We start from the raw sequence: 16343 nt of genomic DNA on the forward strand, positions 1-16343 counted from the left end.
TATCGCCTTGATCCCTTAGGTGTTCACTTTGAAATAAATAAATAAAATAAAGATAATTATAATTCTTTCAAAGCTACGGGGAGCCACTGCTGAGGTGCTGAAGAGCCACATGTGGCTCGAGAGCCGCAGGTTGCAGACCCCTGGCATAGGCCATATAAGTGGTCACCTTGGGCACCGTCTACTGGATTATATTCATTAATAACATCTTGGGTAAACGTATAAATCATAAGTTAAAACATTTCTTAGATGCAAAATGTTTTGATACAGAATATACTGAACTGTTCACATTCTAATGTGAATACATCCCATAATTTAAAGCACCTGTACTGTCCTGCTCTCTGTTCTGTTCTCTACACTGTACAGTGCCATCATGAAGCAACACTGAAAATCAATATACATTTGTATAATTAAATTAAAAACACTTTCGCCAGCAGATGGCGCACTCCATACTGAAACCACACACACACACACATATTTTGTGGTTTTCTTTTTTTTTAAATGCTGATTATTTCTGTAACTTAATTTAATTTGACATGATTGCATGAATACGAAAACAGCTCCTGCACTGGGAAAGGAAGAAGCATCCATTCATCCATTCATCCAAGCGCTCAGCGCGTGTCTGCGCACCACATCACCACCACCACCACCATCATCATCATCATCATCAGTGAAGCCTGAGGAGGAGCAGGGAGAGGAGGAGATCAGCAGCAGCAGCAGCGGCGGCAGCATCGGGTCTCTGGTCTCAGGTCTCAGGTCGTCGTCATGGCTAAAGAAGGAGCGGGAATGACCGAGGAGACCGAGTACATGATCGACAGACACGTGGGCAAAGACGCGGACTGCAGCGCGGATTCTCCGCACGACGCCAAAGAGATGCGCGCGGTGATCCTGTCAGGCTTCGGAGGTCTGAACAAACTCCGCGTGAGCAGGAAGCCGATGCCCGAGCCTCAGGAGGGCGAGGTGAAGATCCGCGTCAAAGCATGGTAAATATCACACCATCATCATCATCACCATCATCACCACCATCATCATCATCATCAATGTTCTGTCTCTGTCATTTACTGGAGGATTTCACACACTGATGATGCCACAGGTTGGTTTTTACTGGAGCTCGTTCACACCAAGCAAATCTCACCTGCCCGTGATTTTACATTCTTCAGTGTTTTTCCTGCGTTTTATTCCAGATTAGATGTGTTTAAAGGTTTCTATGCACAATAATCAAACTCACTAATGTGATATTCTGATGACACTGTGTTTACTCTGTGTATTATTCTATTTTCGGTTGTGTAAAAACAGTTTATATTCTTTTACTGTGTGCTAAGTGTGTGATAATAATAAAGTAATAAAGGGTTATCTTATCTTATTTAATCTTATCTCATCTTATCTCATCTTATCTTATCTCATGCTGTTGCAGTGGTTTGAATTTCCTGGATCTGATGGTGCGTCAGGGGACCATCGAGAATCCTCCAAAGCCTCCTCTTGTCCCCGGGTTTGAGTGCTCTGGAATCGTGGAGTCCGTGGGTGAAAACACAAAGGGATTTGAGGTCGGTGGAATGGACCGTGTGTGAACCACAGCGTGCTGAGAGTAGGATCATGTGACCAGTGTCTGTCCGTCTCTAACACGTCTCTCCCTCAGATAGGTGACCGGGTCATGGCCTTTGTGAATTACAATGCCTGGGCAGAGGTGGTTTGCACGCCGGCGGAGTTTGTCCACAAGATGCCGGACAGAATGACTTTTGCTGAGGCGGCAGCGTTCGCCCTGAACTTCGTGACCGCGTACATGATGCTCTTTGAGGTTGCCAACTTAAGAGAAGGGATGTCAGTGCTGGTGCACTCAGCAGGCGGCGGCGTCGTAAGTTCCTTTTCCTGTGACTGTGAGACAGTTAAGGCCTTTCACCACGTGCTCATTAAAGATCCAGTGTGTAACAATGAGAGGTTTATCAGTAGAAAGGGAAAATTCCACCTAAAATAAAGATGATATGGAGCCACAGGGTTGCTGTGGTGGTTCTCTGGTTTCTGAGGATTGGACGCTCTAAATTGACCCTCATGTGGAGGATAAAGAGCTAGAAGATGGATGGAAATGTATATGGTTACCATGACGCTGGAGGAGCTGCTGTCTTTCTGCTGCAGCCTGGACGAACAAACCAGCCACATGGTGCACCAGAGTTCATAGTTCATAGTTAATGAACTGATTCTAATGATTCTAAAGCTTTACAAGTCACTAGTCACTCGTTTGTATGTCACGTGTAAAACGAAGTCACAGCAGTTTCATGCATCTGTGCAGTGATGACTCCGCCCAGGTTGTACTTTTTTGTAGTGGAAAACCAATCTAAACCGCGCCGTGCCGTGCCGTGCCGAGGCGAGCTGGGACCATAGGTGGAAAATGGGCTTTTGATGTCACAAACTCTTACACACTGGACCTTTAAAGCTACTTTTCATAGCAGAAAATGAACAGCTTCTGTTGTGTTTACTGTGTCACGACGCAAAATCAAAAACACACACTGTGCTTTAACTTATTTCCATTCTTGATCAACCTTTAGAGTAGATTTAATTGTGTATTTTTTAATGAATTAGCCTATTTTAATCTACCAATTATCTTAGGAGTGTGTGTTTAGGGAGTTGTGGTACATTCACACTTCATGTCTCTGATAAATTGCCGCACCTCTGTTTGTTATTTTTTTTAGGGTCAAGCTGTGGCTCAGCTGTGCTCCACGGTTCCCAACGTCACGGTGTTCGGCGTCGCCTCGTGCTTCAAACACGCGGCCATCAGAGACTCAGTGACTCACCTGTTTGACAGAAATGCTGATTATATACAAGAAGTCAAAAGGTCAGCGTGTGTGTGTGTGTGTGTGTTAGTCTTTGGCTCTTCATGAAGGAAACATTAACTTCAGTCTGTGGTTAAAATGCGACTGTACTCTGACGTCACGCCGCACACGTCAGCTAATGCGATAATGCGGGGAGGACAGGATGCAGACGATACCTGTTGCCTAATTTGGTCTTGTGTGGCCGTGGTCGCCATGGGAACGCACAGTTAATCTCAGACAGCAGCAACATTGTGTCGGGCGGAGGTCTGCACCGGCAAAGTGGAGCGACTGAGCCAATTAGGCCTAAACACGGAAAACACCCCCTATTCATTCATTCATTTATTTAGATGTAAATTGGATTAAAAAAACTATTTAATGAAAACTATGTGAACTATGAAAAATAACAGGCACAGTGTAATAAACATCATTGTGATTTAATAAATACAATTCATACAGATGTAACAAAGCTATTTCTTTAGCTGTAATCTACTCTCACTTGTGGCTTAACTCTTAACCCTTTAATACCTAAGCCTCAAAATACCATAAAAGAGTCAGAAAATTCTCTGTGAGTAAAGGTTTTTGCCCATTTTTCCAGAATTACTCTTAATATCTGGCAGTTATTTACAATTTACTGCCTGTTAAAATAGTGTATTAACAATTTAAAATGAAGAAAAACAGAAAAAATGGAATTTGAACAGCAGATTTTGTGAGTTAAACCTGAAATTTGAACAGTATAAATCAGTATATAGCATTTGTTTGAGTCTTTGTCTCAAGCCAAAAAATCCAAACGTATGTATCAGCGTTTTTCCAACTCTTTCGTCTCCGATGCTGATTCTCCGTCAATGGCGCGGGTGAAATTCCCATAATAACCACACATTGACTTTGATTTTCAACTTCTCAGCTTTCGGAAAGTGTTGGGATTTTTCCGATCACACAAACTGTCGCGTAATCAAACGTGTCGTGTTCGACGCACTCGGCGTTAAAGGGTTAACACGTGGCCCCTCAGGTGTGATGATGTTTAGTTCAGGGCCACTTCTGTGTTTCATTAGCACTGATTGTTTCAGCCTCTCACATGTAGTCGTGGATTAATGGGCTTCTTTCATCGCTCTCTCTCGCTCTCTCTCTCTGGCCCACACATTCTTCTCAGGATCAAGAGCAAAGTACAATCAAATTAATCTTTTTACAAAAGGCAAAAAACCATGGGAATCACAAGACCGGCGAGCAGGTGTCCACAGAGCCGGGAGGCAGAAAGTGAGGAATTTCCAGGCCTGTGATAATAAAATACCTCTCATTCTTCCGTATCTGCACAAGTCCACTCACGACTGTTTGTACACAGAGAGACAGAGAGAGAGAGACAGAGAGACAGAGAGACAGAGAGAGAGACAGAGAGTGGGCAAAGAAACGTGGGTTTTTCTTCAGATAATCAACGCTGATGTCTTATTATGAACACATGATTAGAGTGGTCACGAAACTGCTGAATATAATCGTAAAACTGTCCGTATATATATGAACGTAAAACTGTCTCAGACCATATTTCATAATGTTTTTAACATTTGGTCGACCGAACGATTATCTGCAAAAATAATAATGGATAATGGAGTTAGTCAGCAGTTGCTGCTTAGTGGGAGGACTTTATTTTTGCAGTACTTAAAATAGATATTTAGATTCCAGAAAATGACTTTAAAGAATGTTGGAGCCTTATTTGTTAGCCACGCCCCCTCACTGTCCACTTTTAAAACACATCTTAAAACTATTTTCAAGAGACATTGTTTTTATTATCTTTTTTTTATAGTTTTATTGTATGACTTGATTATTTGTGTTGTTTTTATACTTCCTTATTCTGAGGTTTTACGTTTATTATATATTTTATTTTATATTTTATCTCTGACGTTTCAGCTGTTGTTGTTGTTGTTTGTAAAGTGCTTTATAAACAAAGTTGGATTGCATTTGGTAAGTAAAAGTCTTAAAGTTTATAATATTTACGGTACTTAAGTATCAAAAGTAGCACTTAAGTTTTATAAGTAAAAGTATTCGAGTTAGAATAGAGCGAGTCGTCTTTTAACTGGAAGGTTGTGGGTTTGATTCCTGGCCTCCACTAGGCTGTATGCAGATGGGCAAGACACATAGATGTGCTGTATGAGTGAATGAATGTGTGAGTGAATGGGTGAAAACTGTAGTCAAAGCAACTCTTCTTCTTCTGATCTTGTAATGGTTGTAACGAGTAACAGGAAATATTTAGAGGAAATGTCAAAGTAAAAGTTTGTTCAAATATAAATAACAAAGTGGACGCTGCATATCCAGTGAATGTGAGTTTCTGTGAATCCTCTTCACCTCGACTCTGCTCTTCTTCTTCTTCTTCTTCTTCTTCTTCTTCTGATGCAGGATTTCTCCTGAAGGAGTGGACGTGTTGTTGGACAGTCTGTGTGGAGAGAACACGGGGAAAGGCCTGAGTCTGCTCAAGCCTCTGGGAACGTACATCCTCTACGGTGGGAGCGCGTGTTTTAAGTGTATTATAGTATGTGTCAACAGACATGAAACATTAGATTTATAATTATTCACCCACACATGAAGAAATGTTGTGTTTGTTACTTTTGAATACGTTCTTTTTATTAGATTATTAGAATTAGATTAGAGAATTAAAAAAGTTGTCATCCTTTGTTTGTTTGGAAAAATAAACGTTTTAATTTGAAGTTTGAGCCCAGAGACAAGTCGCCTTTGTTTTTCTGCTGTTTGACACCATGAAGAAATAAGCTAATGCTAAGAGACAGTTCCAGAACCAGGCTTAATGCTAAGCTAAGCTAAATTCCGTCTGCTTTCTCCTGGTTTTTACAGAAACTACTGACAACAACGCCTCTACGCTCATTTCTGTAAAACTATCATTTCTGGAAAATGACGAAACAACAAGATTAAGTTTGTTATTTTTGTTGAAAACAAATAAGATATGCAAATTGGTAAGCTATCTTTATCCTGGGTTTGCCTCTTGTGTAACTACTGACAGGAAAATATCCCAAATGTCAAAATATTTCTTTAAAGACGAGTCCTTGCATTCACTCAATTGAGTAAAATATAAATGTGTTATTTATCAGTGAATTACTCTGAAGTAACATAATTACAGAGAGTTTTTTTGATTGTTTTATTGTTTATATTTCACCGTCACTCGTGTCTAACCTTCTCCACAGCGCAGTGAGATCCGTTCTCTTTGTGTTTCCAGGCGCGTCAAACATGGTCACCGGGGAGACAAAGAGTTTCTTCAGCTTTGCAAAATCTGTGAGTCAGAGACGAGGCCTGGGCTGCACATCTGAAGGGAAACAGAAGATTTCATGGCAAATAAGACTCACGCGCTGTGAATGAGTCACTCAGGACCGACGTGTGTCTCTGCTTTTCTTCCCCCTGCAGTGGTGGCAGGTGGAGAAGGTGAACCCCATCAAACTGTACGAGGAGAACAAAGTCATCGCTGGATTCTCGCTGCTCAACCTCCTCTTCAAACAAGGCCGGTGTGGTCTCGTGAGATCGGTGATGGACAAGCTCTTGTGTCTCTATGATCAGAAGAAGATCAAGCCTGTGGTGGACTCCCTGTGGGCTCTGGAGGAGGTAGGACGTCGGTAGGCTGAGATCAGATGCTTCGAATGGTGATGGGATTAGAAAATGACGACATGACAACAGCTGTTTTTCAACAGTTGTCGACACATGATTTCTACTCCTTTGCTCTAATTTGTTCTGCCCCAGTGAGGGAATCCCTGTAGATAATCCAATCCAATCCAAATTTATTTATAAAGCATATTTAAAAACAACAAAGTTGACCAATGCTGTACAGTTAGACATAAAACAACAGAAGAAAACACTAAGACCAACTTAAAACCAACAGAAACATTCAAATAATAAAAGCGTTAAGACCAAGGAAAGATGGATTCAAACAGGCAACTCTCATGCCGAGCCTGTCACTGACTTCCCTTGATGAGGATAATAAAAATCCTCATCAAGGGAATGATAATAATAATAATTAATAGTTAATCCCGCAAGTAGTTCATGAGAGAACGCAGCAGATTATTATCTTTGCCGACTGCATTTTATGTCATTTTAAATATTTGGTTATATTTGGGAATCACGGCACCTCTTCGTCCTTCTGTCCCTTTAATTCTGAACATATTTCACTCGCTCTTAATCCACAGGGTTCGGCTGAGCCTCAGGAATTACTGTGAGAGGGGATATTTCTGACGGCATCACATCTGTCAGGTGTTTGTGGAGAACCTGCCTTCACAATCTGTGTTTCCCAGATATCTCACTGCACCTTTCACTGGGTGTTTTTGATCAGTGATATTAAACCACATAAAATGTCTGGAATTTGTTCCACGCCCAGTAAACTCTGGATAAATTTAGATAAAGGCAGAAATAACGTAGGAGGAGCCGATCACGAGTTTCACGAGAACTTTTCTATCTCTGAGAAAACACGGTCTGAGTCGTCAGGTTTTGATCTCTCATGGGAAAACATCCCCCGTCCTGTTGTCATTAAACTTTGGCAGGTTGCTGAGGCCATTCACTGAAATCACTGCCCGTGAACAATCTCATCTGATGGGAGGATGGCGTGGGATGTGGTGTCGGAGGCACAGCCTGCCTCGTTTGTTTATGTGCCTGCGAGGAGAATTCAGAGGGCGGTAGTTTACACGCAGGCCATGGCAACATTTTATTCTGCAATGAAAATAAGAGGCGAATAAATAAATAAATAAATAGGAGGTTTTAGGTTGAGGAAACTTTGGGATCCAAGGTGAATACTGTTTCTGATGCTACAAAATAAGAGATTAACCTCCATATATACAGTATTTCACTGAGTATTGATCATTGTACTAAATTTTTAGGTGGATTTGTCCTCATTTGTTTGAAAACTATGTCATTTCTATCATTATCTACATGCTGAACAAGTGCATGACCTCATTTCGCTCTTGGCTTGGTTTCCAGAATGTCATTTAACAAGTGACTGCCTGTGACACAGTTGCTTCCACACAAAGAGACGCATTCAGTTGTAATGAGAAAGTAAAATGATCCTCCCTTCATGTTTACAGTGAGTCAGACAAAGCTTTAATGAGCTGCACTGATCTGTGAATCGTTGTTTTTGTGGAGTCCAGCGCTGCAGCCCACACTCTCACGTCCTCACGTCTTCACTTTTAGCAGCAGTGGGCTGAGGTTTGCTGAATAAATCATTAAGTGAGTGGACTCCCTGATAACAGACGTCCAGCCTCTCAGTTTGAGTCCATACTGATCAGAAGCCGCGGCTGCAGAGCGTTCAGGCTGTGTTCAAATCAAACACATGCTGTCCTGTCCACAAATCATCTTCATTTCTGCATAAATAATAACCTACATTGACTTTTTTCTGGCTTTCTGACACTGTTGTTTAAAGGAGTCTGATGAGGTTCTGCTGAAAAAGAGGATATAATTCACTCTATACTGCACATTCTTATAACCTCTGTGTATAATAATTAAATAATTCAAACATAGTAATGGAAAATGCTCTGTGTTAAGGGTTACTTTAAGGGTTAAACTGTGCCTTTAAATGTTCTGACCACGGTAAGACGAGAGTAAGAACTGTTATCATAAATCACTGATAACTGCATTTTTGTTAGACCTAGCGCAGCTTTTTCAAGCCTTTACTGCACAAACAGATCAGAGTGAGTGAGACAGATTATCACTGATGAACGTGTTCTTAAAGGAGAAATGATGATGAAAAAGTAAAAATGTGAACTTCATTTAGCTAAAATTGTTATTTTAAGTGTTTTATATTATATAGTAATAATAATAATAAACTTTATTTGTATAGCACTTTTCTTAACAAATGTTAGACTCTGATTTTCTTTTTTAAAGAAAGATTACATTTTTTATTTATGATTGCAGTAAGAATCTTTATTTCCCTCCAGGAATCTGCACAGACGTTTATTATTCACATCATTTATTTGTTCTTAGAGCCAATATACTGTACCAATGTATATTGATCGTGCAGCGGTGATTAAAATGAAGCAGTGTAATTATGTGTCTAATATAGAGGCTGCAGGATCGGTGTTCAGTGTGATGTCAAACACCAGCCAGCAGCGTGAGTCACCCTCTGTTAGTCACCGTTTCCGCCATTAACGCTTCACACTGAGCAACTTTCGATTATCGCTGCCGCTCTGTGTCTGTGTCTGTGGTGGGAAATTAAATTAAATTTGACTGAATATACAGATGTTAACATGTGTAAGGAACCACATGTTAAAAGGTGATCGTGGTGTGAGGTAGAATCTAGTCAGAGTGTGTTTTCTTCTCAGGTGAAAGACGCCATGCAGAGAATCCATGACAGAGGCAACATAGGAAAACTCATTCTGGACGTGGAGAAGTCTCCCACTCCTCTGGTAACAACACTTTTCATGTGCTTTTACTTTGTTTAGTGCAGTATTTAAAGTAAATAAAGACCATTGAGACGTACTTTTCTTTTTTTATGTGGTGGAAACAAAAGGAAAATGTGAGGGATGTTTTGTTTTTTAATGTTAGTGAATAATTAACCACAGAGTTCATTGGCTGAGCTGCAGTGAGGTATGTGTTGTTGGTCAGTCTGACCTTCCTGTGACCTGTAACTGTACTTTTAGGTCCAGTGGCATCTTTGAATGGACACCGTTACTATTACACAACAACATTTCTGTTTTAATTAAATACAAACATAAATACAGATATTGAAATTATGACCTAATAATAACAACAATGGGTTAGCTCTCTCGGTTTTCTCCCACAGTCCAAAAACATGCAGATTTGGGGATTGGGTAAATTGGAATTTGACTGTGAGTGTGAGAGTGGATGGTTGTTGGACGGTCTCTGTTGGTGTGTTCTCACCTCGACCGACACAAGAATGAAGCCAAACAATGCCGAACTGTAGATCAGTGAAAAAGACTTAACAATCCTTAAAACGTGGGTTAATCTCCAACAATTCACACGAAACAAACCACACCTGATTCAGATGAGCAGCTCGTCATCAGGCTTCTGCAGAGCGTGATGACGACCTGAAGCAGGTGTGTTGGAGCGGCGTCTAAAACATGTACGGCAGTTACAGAGAAACAAACAAACACAACTGAACACTATTTAATGTTGTCACTAATGCAGATGGCGAGCGACAGCACAGAGACCAGTGAGGCAGGGGAGGAAGAAGAGGAGCCTGAGGGAGACAACGACAGCAAGGAGCGAATGCCTTTCATCCATTAGACCCTGCAGATCCTGCAGAACCTGTAGAACCTGCAGAACCTGCAGAACCTGCAGACTCTGCAGAACCTGCAGTACCTGCAGACTCTGCAGAACCTCTAGATCCTGCAGACTCTGCAGAACCTGTAGATCCTGCAGAACGTGTAGATCCTGCAGAACCTGCAGAGCCTGCAGAACCTGCATATCCTGCAGAACCTGTAGACCCTGCAGACCCTGCATACCCTGCAGAACCTTCAGAACCTGTAGACCCTGCAGATCCTGCAGAAGCTGTAGATCCTGCAGAACCTGCAGAACCTGCAGAACCTTTAGACTCTGCAGTACCTGCAGATCCTGCAGGCTTTGCAGACCCTGCAGAACCTGCAGACCCTGCAGAACCTGTAGACCCTGCAGATCCTGCAGATCCTGCAGACACTACAGAACCTGCATACTTTGCAGATCCTGCAGAACCTGCAGAACCTGCATACCCTACAGATCCTGCAGATCCTGCAGAACCTGCAGGACCTGCAGACACTGCAGAACCTGTATACCCTGTAGACCCTGCAGAACCTGTAGACCCTGCAGAACCTCTAGATTCTACAGAACCTGTATACCCTGAAGATCCTGCAGAACCTGCAGAACCTGTAGATCCTGCAGAACCTTCTGCTGCGGTGCATTTAGAGACTGGAGAGGCTGCACAGATTCACCACAGTGGAACAGAACCACTCACCAGTGTTGTACAGTATGTGCTGTGTGCATGAATGTGCTGTGTGTGTGTGTGTGTGTTCACAGTGTGTGTCTGTGTGTGTGGCTCCTGTCTGTTACCTTTTGTTTGTTGACAACATTTTTTTTATTATATGAAGGTTCATTTGTCATCCCGGCAGCAAGAACTAAGTCCTTATAGCAGTGTTATAGTTTATTACAAATTAAAGGTACATTTACAGTTCATTTAATCTTCCAGCTCACGTACAGTATTTGCACCACTTGCACCTTTCAGAATTAGATGTAGTAATGAGTGTGTGTGTGTGTGTAACAAGCTGAGAAAATTACATTGAATTCCCCGACGACCTCACATGGTTTTGATGCTTCTAACAAAGGCAGTGAATTAGCCTTCGACAGGTGAAAGAAAAGTGTACCAAGATTATTTCAACGACATTTTATTCTTAAGTGCTGCACTTGTCATATTATGGCATCACCAGTGCCTTTGAGCTGCAGAGGGGTGTCTGTGACGGTTTGATACTTGAAATGCTTTCCACGTTCCACAGAGTTCATATTGAACAAATGAACAGAAACGGTCTGATAAAAAAACTCTTCCCTGTTTGATCATCACAGTTTCATCGTGTATTCACCCACCAATTCAAAAATATACATCACACAGTTTGAGAGATCAGATTTTATTTACATCAGAGTAATAATCAGCCAAAAGCGAGGCTATGATGAATCAGTAACTTCAGGATTTTCTTGGAACAGGCAGGAAATGGAGTCTCTGCTTTACTTACTGTGCGCGACCAAAGTTTACTTGCTGGTGCCTCACATCGAAAGTGCCATAAGACTCCGGAGATAAAGGATTTTTACAGTTAGCTGGTGTTTAAAAGCTTGTGTATGACTTTATTAACGTGGGATTCCCTCCACTCTGAAGAGATAAAACCACTTTATTTTTCATTTAAAGTCAAAGCAAACATGAACTTTGTCATGTTTGCACTATTTATTGAGCCTTTGCTTCTTCATGACGTTTTCATACTGACTCTGAGAATTCCACTAGTTTAGTTACAGTAACTTCTACTTTATTAAAAGAGGGTTTTTAGAGTGTAAATCCAGACGTACAGGATAATAATAATTACATTAGATCTGGATATTTGCATCACTGGCTAAAGAAGTGTTAAGGATTTAAGTAAATGCTTGAATTTCATCATTAACTGTGGTTCACCTGTGCTTGTGTTTTTGTTGTGTACTTTATCTGAGTACAGTTCTGTGATACTTGAATAAATTTACCTGCAAAGTATTCCACGGTTGTATTTTGTCTTTTGTCACTTTTGGCCTGAAAAGTACTTTTCCCATCCAATCCAAGTTTATTTATAAAGCACATTTTAAAGTAAACGAGATTTAAAAACAAGAAGTGTGGACCTGGAGCTCATTCCATAATTTAGGAGCTGAAACAGAGAAAACTCGGTTCCCCCTGAAGCTTCAGCCTTGATTTTGGGACGAGTTGATCTTTAAAATGTTTCTAGCACTTTATCCTCCACATGAGCGTCGCTGGTGCCAATCTCTGCTCACAATACTTGATCAAATTCTACTGGAAAAATGCTTTATGTTGTTCAAATTTCAAAATTACAGAGTTTCTTCTAAATAAAAACACGTTTTTGTGCTCTTTGACATGCAGTAAATTGTAAATAACTGCCAGGTGTTCTGTAAAAATGGGTAAAAGCACTTAATCAAAATCGAATCAATTTTCTGGCACTTTTTTGCTTCTTGTAGCAAAAAAGGCAGACGGACATTTTTGAGGCTTAGGTGTTAAAGAGTTAAATTAAAATGCACATTAAAATTATAAGAGATAAAAGTGTGATTTGCCAATAAAAGTTATCACTTCATTCTTGTCTTTTAAATGCTTATATAAGATGATTATCTGAGCGTTTCAGAGAAAGCTGCAGTAAATAATAATAATGATTTAAATGAGCAGACCTCAGGTGTTAAGGAAGTCTGTTCCACAGGTGAGGAGAAGAAGAACTGGTTCTGCTTCTGGGAAACTCACAGTAAACCACTGGATGGTTCACAGGGAACTCATAAGTCCAGGATGTTATTTTGGTCCAAGACCATTCAGTGCTTTGAAGACCAAGAGTATGATTTTGAAATGTATCCTTTGACTCACAGGAAGCCAGTGTCGTGGTCTGATGTGGTCTGATGTGGTCTGATGTGGTCCAGTTTCCTGGTATTAGTCAGGGTCCACGGTGGACAGCACAGAGCAAACACACAGAGAAGAACCGTTCACTGTGTCACTCTCACCTGCTGTCAGTTTAGAGTGTGTGTTTTGGACTGTGGGAAGAAACCAGAGAACCAGAGTTTATGAATGTTTGCTCTCACACGTGAGAAGTTTGAAGATTTAAAGGAATTACACAGAAATGTATGTGACTCTGTATAATTCCTCAGTTTGGCACCAGATGGCAACAAAGTGTCAAACAATGTACAGTTAGAAGATCATCACGTCTAATTCATCATGTCTGATACACGAGTGTCTCACTGATGATTGTGTTTGACCTTCACTAAAATGTCGACCTTTGATGGCTCATGTGCTGATGACAGAACTGCTGTTTTATTTATGTGCTGCCTTAATCATTCATTATTGATTCAACCACAAGTATTGATCCTCTGCAAAGTTTTCTGTTTCATCCCCAACTACAGCGCCAGAGTTTGGCTCTGATTTCTGCTTCAAGGTGGAAACAGAGTAACCAGGTCTGGTTCAGGTTTTCTGTAGAAACATCATCTCATATTGAAGAAAATAAGTGTTTTCATTAGGGAGCAGAATACGTTATACTTATGTATTATTTTGTTATTTTTGCAACTCTAATTGAAACTTAATGTACAGTTATAAATATGTAAAATGAGAAAATAATACATGAGCATGAGCTTTGGGAATTGTGTTGCTATATCGAGTGCACACGTCCGAGGGTGTTTCATATTTAGCTCTCCCCTCCCGTCTGTGTACAACGTCTCGCTCTAAAAATAACTGGCTGCACCAGAGCTGGGAGCTGGACTTCCTTCAGCTCTCACAGGTTTGATTTTCAATATTATACAGTGAAGAGTCTGTTACTGAAACACTGAGGGTTATATTTGACACGTGTGACCCTCATGTGAAGGGTAAGGCTGTAGAAAACATGATTACATGGTTACATGAGGTGCTAAATGTAACATCATTATTGTCACGGTCTGTTCAGAACTGACATGAGACGAAGAACACTCTGTGTCAGTGAAAGGGAAATACCGCTCCGTGCTCCCTGTCCCGAGTAAATATTTTTCAAAAAGCCAGACACAAGGGAATCGTTATTTGCACCTCCACCCTTACACCTCACCTCCCTCACCTCCCTCACCTCCTCCTGATGTTTGGACAAAAACAAACAGAGATGGAGCCAATGCAGGAGGCGTGCACAGAAAGAGGCTCACACAGGGCCAGTATATATACTGTATGAAGCATTAGCTGGGTCACTGCACGCTCCTGTCCCAGAGGATCCACTGGCCTCAGACATGGCTCGTCCGGCCCTTCCTGTCCTCCTTGTCCTTTGCCTCTCTTTGCTCCACTTCAGCTGCGGCCGCCCGTCTCGCACCAGGAAGGCCGTGTCAGGTATAAAAACTAAACTAACCACACACATCACATGCATGTGCTCTGTAGAGATATTTCACCCCCTTCCCTCCTTTTTCTTCCTGACTTGTTTGTTGAGAATGCAGCTGCAGAGGAAGAGGATGTCAAGTCCCAGATTGAGAAGTTATGGCAGGAGGTGAATTCACTGAAAGAGATGCAGGCGCTGCAGACAGGTACTGTTTTCACTCAGTTAATGTGGTTAAAGAAAACAGATTGGACAGTTCATTACACACAAGAACAGCAGTGAAAACAAAGGTGATTACTGAAAAATAGACGTGTTTTTTTTTGATAATAGTTATGTTTCTTTTAGTCTCATTTGTAATATTTGAGGCAAGAGTTTGGATGCTGCAAAGAGAGAGATTAATAACTTTTAACTAGATTTCAAGCCTGTTAGTGAACAAGTTCACCAGCAGAGGGCAGCAAATCTCAGCTCAATCGGTCAAAGGCAAAGTTAAGTATCACAGGAAATAATAGCTTTTACTTTTAATAATTTGGAGAAATGTTATGTTTCTGATGTCAGTAAATGCCGTAAATGATAAATTGATTATATAAAATGTAATTAATCTATTTTTCCTTTTATTGGCTTATTTATTGGTCACTGTTCCAACTGTTTATACAAACAAAAATGCAGGATTCAAAGGTTTTATAATGTGCATCAGGATCATTTTTCTATTACTGGGGAAACTAAAGGTTGGCATAATTGTGAACTCTGTAAATACCACATGTTTACTTTGAAGCCACTCATGAACTGAGCTCTTTGTGTTCCCAGTTTGTCTCCGAGGCATCAAATCTCACAGGAAATGTTATCTTACCATTGAGGAACCCAAACATTACCATGAAGCAAACGAGGACTGTATCGCTCAAGGAGGAACCCTCGCGACCCCTCGGGACATGATGGAGAACAATGAACTGAGGGACTACGCAAAGAGGAGCGCTCCGGGATCCAAGGACCTGTGGATCGGCGTGGCAGACATCGTGAAAGAGGGCCAGTATGTTGACGTCAACAGTTTCCCCGTCAGCTTTGTGAACTGGGATCGCTCCAAGAAGCAGCCCACGGGAACCAAGAGGGAGAGCTGTGTTGTCCTGTCAGTGTCGGCACAGGGGAAGTGGTACGACGAGGTGTGTCGCAGTCTGAAAACCTACATCTGTGAATATGTCATTCCTTAAGTTTGATCGTCGTGGATTAAAACTGTGTTGTCACATCCGTATTATGGAATATTAAATGTTCTGTTAAGGTCCGGTGTGTAACTTTTAGGCAGATTTTATGGGCCGAAGTTGAATATTCTACCCATGACTATGTTTGTATAATGATTATTACACTAAGCCTCCTTGCTTTATTGTTCTACAGCATTAGAAAGTGGGAACATTGCTGTGTAAACACAGAAGAACACTGTTCTTTGTGGTATGCAAAGGCCACCGTAGCTCCCTGATGACAGGGAGAGCGGGTGAGCTGCTATCTGCCCTCTCAACATTAGATGTCACACACTGGACCTTTAATATAAAAACAATGTTAGGTTGCCAGTTTGCTTTATTAATAAAAATAATAATAATAATAATAATAATAATAATAATAATAATAACCAGCTACATCATGTTTAGGCTGTTTCATAATAATAGTCCCAAAGAATCAGGTGACAACTGAACAGCATGTGAAGTTACACTAAAACAAACAACTGTAAACTCATTTTTTGTTACTAACACTTCTACATCCATATCCTTTATTGTTACAGTTGTAACTACCTCAACAATTTCTGACCCGTGATAATCTCAGTGAGTGACAACATCCCAGTTATTTATTCCCAGAGGCCTCCCAGTGAGAAAGTTTTAAACAAAAGATTAAGAATAATATGAAAAGTAGAGACTGATATAACATATTTTAAAGATAAAACAGACTTCTAAATGGTGTATAGAGTAGCCACAATTCAATATATTATTATTTTCTAGAATAAAACATTTCCTCCATTCCAGCCTTCATATCCACATGTTTAGTGCAATAGTGAGTG

The 16343-nt window shown here is 40.8% G+C and overlaps 2 protein-coding genes across 2 annotated transcripts; both read left to right on the plus strand.

Moving 5' to 3' along the window:
• The first annotated feature begins 462 nt into the window (after nucleotides 1-462).
• Nucleotides 463-10064, plus strand: vat1l (vesicle amine transport 1-like). The gene is made up of 9 exons (XM_058629689.1): nucleotides 463-980; nucleotides 1412-1541; nucleotides 1634-1849; nucleotides 2682-2824; nucleotides 5184-5287; nucleotides 6013-6068; nucleotides 6198-6392; nucleotides 9092-9175; nucleotides 9918-10064. The coding sequence occupies exons 1-9, from the start codon at nucleotides 763-765 to the stop codon at nucleotides 10014-10016; spliced, it is 1245 nt and encodes a 414-aa protein (XP_058485672.1). The 5' UTR covers nucleotides 463-762; the 3' UTR covers nucleotides 10017-10064.
• A 4098-nt stretch (nucleotides 10065-14162) lies between these two features.
• On the plus strand, nucleotides 14163-15542 carry clec3a (C-type lectin domain family 3, member A). Its single transcript, XM_058628918.1, has 3 exons — nucleotides 14163-14322; nucleotides 14427-14513; nucleotides 15110-15542. Exons 1-3 carry the CDS (start codon nucleotides 14226-14228, stop codon nucleotides 15505-15507), a joined length of 582 nt encoding a protein of 193 aa, XP_058484901.1. The 5' UTR covers nucleotides 14163-14225; the 3' UTR covers nucleotides 15508-15542.
• The last annotated feature ends 801 nt before the right edge of the window (nucleotides 15543-16343 follow it).

This window comes from Solea solea, chromosome 5, assembly GCF_958295425.1.
Source record: "Solea solea chromosome 5, fSolSol10.1, whole genome shotgun sequence".
Classification (NCBI taxonomy): Eukaryota; Metazoa; Chordata; class Actinopteri; order Pleuronectiformes; family Soleidae; genus Solea; species Solea solea.